Here is a 4,784-nt window from a genome sequence, read left to right on the forward strand (position 1 = left end):
CCCCTGCAGCGGGGGCACGCCCTTGCCCGGGTCTGTCAGTGCCCACGACCCCCTGGCAGCAGCAGGATGTTGGCAGCCGCAGCCCCCTGTATCCCGGGGGCAGGGGTGGGGGGTGATGCCTGGGGCTCTCAGGGACGACGGTATCATGCAGCTCCAAGGTTGCACGCGGGGTTTATCTGGACTGGTTTGAACAGGGCTGATCCTGCCTCGGGCCGGGCTGGGCTGGGCTGGATGTGACCCCGCAGCAGCTCCTGCCCATCCCACTGCACTGGGACCCTAAATCCTAGATTCTGCCGTTTCTGTTAAGATGCAGGTGGGAAGTGGCAATGCTTTTCCTCCTTTACTCGTTTCCGCCGTCCATCGCCGGTTCCCCCCAGGTGCTGGCGGCGTGCTGCGCAGCGCTTTGGCCGCGTTCGCGTGCACAGAGCCCCGGGGCGGGGGCTGCTGGATGCAGGCAGGCTCTTGGACGCGCGTCTGCCAGCACTGAGCGGCATCCGGGGCCATCTCGTACTTCTGCCAGTCCAGCAGCCCCCACCATACCCTCGCCGGTGCCCTGAGTCCATCTGGATTATTTCAGGCAGTGCTTCATGCTCGGTCTGCAGCAAACCTCCAGCTGCTCGCTAAGGCACGGGATCCTGGGCACCCACGGGCCAGGCCAAGGGTCTCAGTCACGCTGTGCACGTGGTTCTTCAGCAGCTGCCTTAGCCCTCGATGCAGGGCTGGCAACCTGTCCGCGCCCTGACGCTGCGCTAGTGCTGCTCCTGCTCCATCTTTGAGGCCTCCCTGGACAGTTTGGTGGCTTTTTTATGGGCACAGCACTGTAGCACCAGTGCTGATGGGTTTTTACATCGTTAGATTTACTTTCAAGCTCCAGGTCCCGTTCTCCGCCCTTGGGGAGAGGACACCTGGGGCAGGTTGGGTGAGATGTACTGTTAGGTGCGAGCGTGCTGATATCCTTCAGCCTTCCCAGAGATCTCCGAATTCCCTCTTTATCTCCTGGTTTTGGCACCTGCTGCAGGGCCTGGACCTCTGAGCGAGCGGGCGCGATGCCCCTGGACCTCACCTGCCAGGCGGGCGGGGTATTTCAGCTGCCCAAAACTGCCCCTTGCCCACACTCGGCGGGAGGCTGTCAGTCCTTGTAACGCCCAGGGCTGTTCTCCACGTCCGATGGCACTTCTGCCCCCAGTTACCACCTCTTCATTAGACCTTCGCACCTGCCAGACCCGCTAGTGTCCGCCTCGTCTGGCAGCAAAATGGTGCTGGAGCTGAGCCTATGATAAGACGCAGGATGTTAGCAGGGTCGGGGGTGATGGTAGGTCTTACCGAGGGGTCGGACACTGGGTTTGTCTGGGCTGGTTCGGACTGGATGTGGCCGCGCAGCTGCCTGCCAGGCCCGTGGCTCTAGGGTCTCTTGTAAGCAATGGTTTTTCTGGAAACAGCGACCTTCAGATGTTTTCCTGATTTCAGCAGGGCTGCCCCCTGCCCTAGTCCTAACCCTAACCCCCGCCCCTTCTCCCCTTGCAGTGCGGCCAGGGCTTCTCCCAGGACGAGAGCGGGCGCTGCGTGGGTGAGTGGCTGGGGCGGCGCGGGGCAGAGGCTGTGCCAGGCCGTGGGCCTGATCCCACCCGTGGCACCGTGCTGCGGTGGGGGCAGGGCCGGGTCCCTGGGGGTACTATTGATGGCCGAAGTAAGTCCAATGGATCTTTGGGCCACCCCGGTCGGGTGGCCAGTGGTGGTACCGGCGTCCGGCTGGTGACCAGACAGGTCACGGGCCGGCCTGGCTGTCTGTGGGGGTCGCGGGGCCAGGGCATGGTCCTACGGGGCAGCATCCTGGGCCAGGGGTGCGGGGGTCATTCTGCCCGGGAGAGCGGGGGCCTCGACTCAGGCTGGGCTCCTGCTGCAGACACGGACGAGTGCACGGCCTTCCCCTTCGTGTGCCCCCGCGAGAAGCCCGTCTGCATCAACACCTACGGCGGGTACCGGTGCCGCAGCAACCGGCGCTGCGGCCGCGGCTTCGAGCCCAGCGAGGACGGCACGGCCTGCGTGGGTGAGTCGCGGCGCGGCACGGCACGAAGATGCCCCGTGCCCCCGCCCGCTCTCCGGGGCCGGGCAGTGCCACTAACCTCCTGCCTCTCTCTCTCTGTCTCCTGCAGCTCAAGTGGCCTTTCTCGGTGGCTTCCCCTCGGCAGGGACCCAGCTCGGGGCCTGGCACCCCCCGGACCCTCTCCCCGCGCTCCTGCTGGGCCTCGCTCTCTGCCTTCACGTCTATGCACTTTAACCCCAGGAGCCAGCGCAGCCTCGGCGGTCCGGCCTGTCCCTCCGCCCCGTCCCTCTCTCCGGCCATCGCCCAGGGGTGCGGGGCCAGCCCGGGCGCAGCCTGCAGCCTTCCCTCCTTGCATGTTTTCTGAGAAAACAGCCGGGGCCCTGCTGCCCCCGCCCCCCAGGCCCCGCAGGGGAGGCTGCTGCCCCCACGCCACGTGCCTGCTGGTTTGGCCTGTGCCCCGTCTGCTGCCCGGCGAGGGTGGGCGTCCCCCCTCGCCCCTGCCCCCTAGGAGAGGGGCCTCCCGGTTTGTTTTCTAATGTCTCCGGAGTTGGACCCTGCTCAGTCTTCCAGCCCTTCCCGGGATCGACCGCCCAATAAACTCCTGTCTGTTAGCACCCGCCTGCCGCTGCCTGACCTGGGCTGCGGGAGGGGAGCGACGCTGCGCCCCGCTCTCGCCCTCCCTGCTCCAAGCTGCAGGGTCCGGGCGCTCCCGGGAGCCCAACCGGGGCCGCAGTCCCTGCGTCCCCGCTCCCCGGCTGGTGCCTGGCCCGAAGAGCTGGCGCTGGAGGTGGCAGCAGCACCGCGGGAGTGGGGGAGGCAGGATAGGGGCCCATGCGGCCCAGCCCTGCAGCTCCCAGCACAGAGCCCGAGCGGCGAGGGTGGCGGTGCACTCAGCACCCGCCCAGCACTGCCCGGAGGGCACCGGCTCCGGCCTGCGCGGCAGGGCGACCCACACAGCCTATTGCTCCCCCAGGCCCTGGAGCCAGATCCTGGATCAGTGCCTCTGGCTCCAGCAGCCACGGGGAGGGAGCGCAAGGTGGTCTTTGCTGGGCCACTGGGCCGTGCCCTGGAGTTCAGGTATCCAGCGTGGCCCATGGGACCAGGCCTGGCTGCCTGGGGGTGAAGTCCCTGCCCCAGGCATCGAGCATCTGCCTCCTGCCGCCAGCCCCTTGGCTGTGCCCAGCACCAGCCTGTCTGTCCCAGCGCGGGGCCTGGACCGAGGGCAGGGCACCCCCCTCGCCCATGCTCTCCCTGCAGCCCCGCGCCAGCCCGGCGGACCCCAGTCTGCTCCGGCGGGCAGCTGTCCCAGCCCCGTGCCTTTCCCTTTCCCTGCTGCTGCCCCTGCCCACCCTGTGCCCCTCCCAGCACAGATCTGGGGCAGAGAAGGGGCATCTGGACCTCCCCTATTCCAGCCTGCAGGGCTGGGCCGCTCGCGAATGGGCGCCCCAGTTCCTACCTGCCCCAGAGCCAGCGACCCCAATCCCCCCTCGCCCCTCCCCGCAGCTGCAGGAGGAGGTGGTGGCGGTGGCTGGGAGAAGCAGGAGGTTTATTGTGGCACAAGGTGTAGTGGGGTCTCCCCGCGGGCATGTGGCCCCGGCCAGGGAGCAGGGCCAGGACCCCCCGCGCCTGCCTGGCGACCCCTCCGGGGGCAGCGTCAGCCCAGCCCAGGACCCCACGTCCAGCCCTGGCACGGCCCAGCTGCCCCTCCCGGTCCGTGACGGGCTGGGCACGGGCCTGCACCCCTCCCAGCCCCCTCAGAGCACTGGTGGGGGCGGGGGCAGCTCTCAGGCCATGCCCGGCTGGACAGCAGGAGCTCCAGTGCCCAGGGACCCCTGGGCCGCGCGGGGCAGGGCAGTGGGGAGTGGGTGTCACGCCTCCCCCTTCCTTGGGGTCAGCACTTCACCTTTGACCTTTCATGGGGGCACATGGACAGACAGATGGTGGGACGGAGACCCCGGGGTGCAGCCCAGGCACTGGGGTGGCAGCAGCACTGCCGGCCTGGGCACGGGGCAGCAGGGCAGAGACGGGGTCATGCAGGGAGGGCAGGGCAGGGCTGGGGCGGGCAGGCAGACATGCCCCAGGCTTCCCCCTCCCACCCCGCGCCCGCCCCCCCTGCCCCAGCCCTGCCCAGCTTTGGCACTGAGGAGCCAGACACAGCGTGTGCATCGGGGCTGGGGGCACCATGCTGGACAGGGCACGCACCGAGATGTGGGGAGGGGTAACACTGACGGTGGGAGCCAGGCGGCCGGGCAGGCCCTCGCCCAGCCGGGCACCTACGTGAAGAGGCCGCGGGGGCCAGGGCCAAGGCTGTGCCCGCTGCGCACCAGGCAGGGCTGGCACGGGTGGCAGGAGCGGAGCAGCAAGGAGACAAGGGCAGGGGGTGCCCCAGGCATCAGAGCCAGCGGCCCCCACAGATGCCTCCTCTGCCCCCTCCCAGCCCAGGCAGGGCCTGATCCTGGCAACGTGAGGGATCAGGTGCCCGGTTGCGCTGGGAATGAGGGGATACAGGCCGCGTGGCTCTACAGGGGACCCCTGTCCCGGCACCAGTTGCTGACCCCAGCAGGTGCCAGGCCCAGTGCCAGGGGGCTTCCGCGGGCAGTCCCTGGCCCCCTGCCCCCCTCCAGGCCCCGGGCAGCAAGAGGTGCCCCCCGGGGCTGGGGGCAGAAGGCTCAGAAGCGGGAGCTCTGGTACCGCAGCCTGCGGACCTCGGCGCGGCCTTCGTCCCGGCAGGACAGGTTCC

At 69.0% G+C, this 4,784-nt stretch overlaps 2 protein-coding genes across 2 annotated transcripts in view; one reads left to right on the forward strand and one right to left on the reverse strand.

The window, feature by feature from the left end:
* Positions 1 to 2,655, forward strand: part of CRTAC1 (cartilage acidic protein 1) — a 13,005-nt gene extending 10,350 nt beyond the window's left edge. The window contains exons 13-15 of the mRNA XM_006033738.1: positions 1,525 to 1,567; positions 1,904 to 2,047; positions 2,154 to 2,655. Coding sequence (XP_006033800.1) covers positions 1,525 to 1,567; positions 1,904 to 2,047; positions 2,154 to 2,278 — 312 coding nt within the window. The 3' untranslated portion in view covers positions 2,279 to 2,655. The remainder of the gene's footprint in view (positions 1 to 1,524; positions 1,568 to 1,903; positions 2,048 to 2,153) is intronic.
* Positions 2,656 to 4,317: 1,662 nt separating this feature from the next.
* Positions 4,318 to 4,784, reverse strand: part of GOLGA7B (golgin A7 family member B) — an 8,828-nt gene continuing 8,361 nt past the window's right edge. The window contains exon 5 of the mRNA XM_025215633.1: positions 4,318 to 4,377. Coding sequence (XP_025071418.1) covers positions 4,318 to 4,377 — 60 coding nt within the window. The remainder of the gene's footprint in view (positions 4,378 to 4,784) is intronic.

Source organism: Alligator sinensis, unplaced genomic scaffold (genome assembly GCF_000455745.1).
Source record: "Alligator sinensis unplaced genomic scaffold, ASM45574v1 scaffold859_1, whole genome shotgun sequence".
Taxonomy (NCBI): Eukaryota; Metazoa; Chordata; order Crocodylia; family Alligatoridae; genus Alligator; species Alligator sinensis.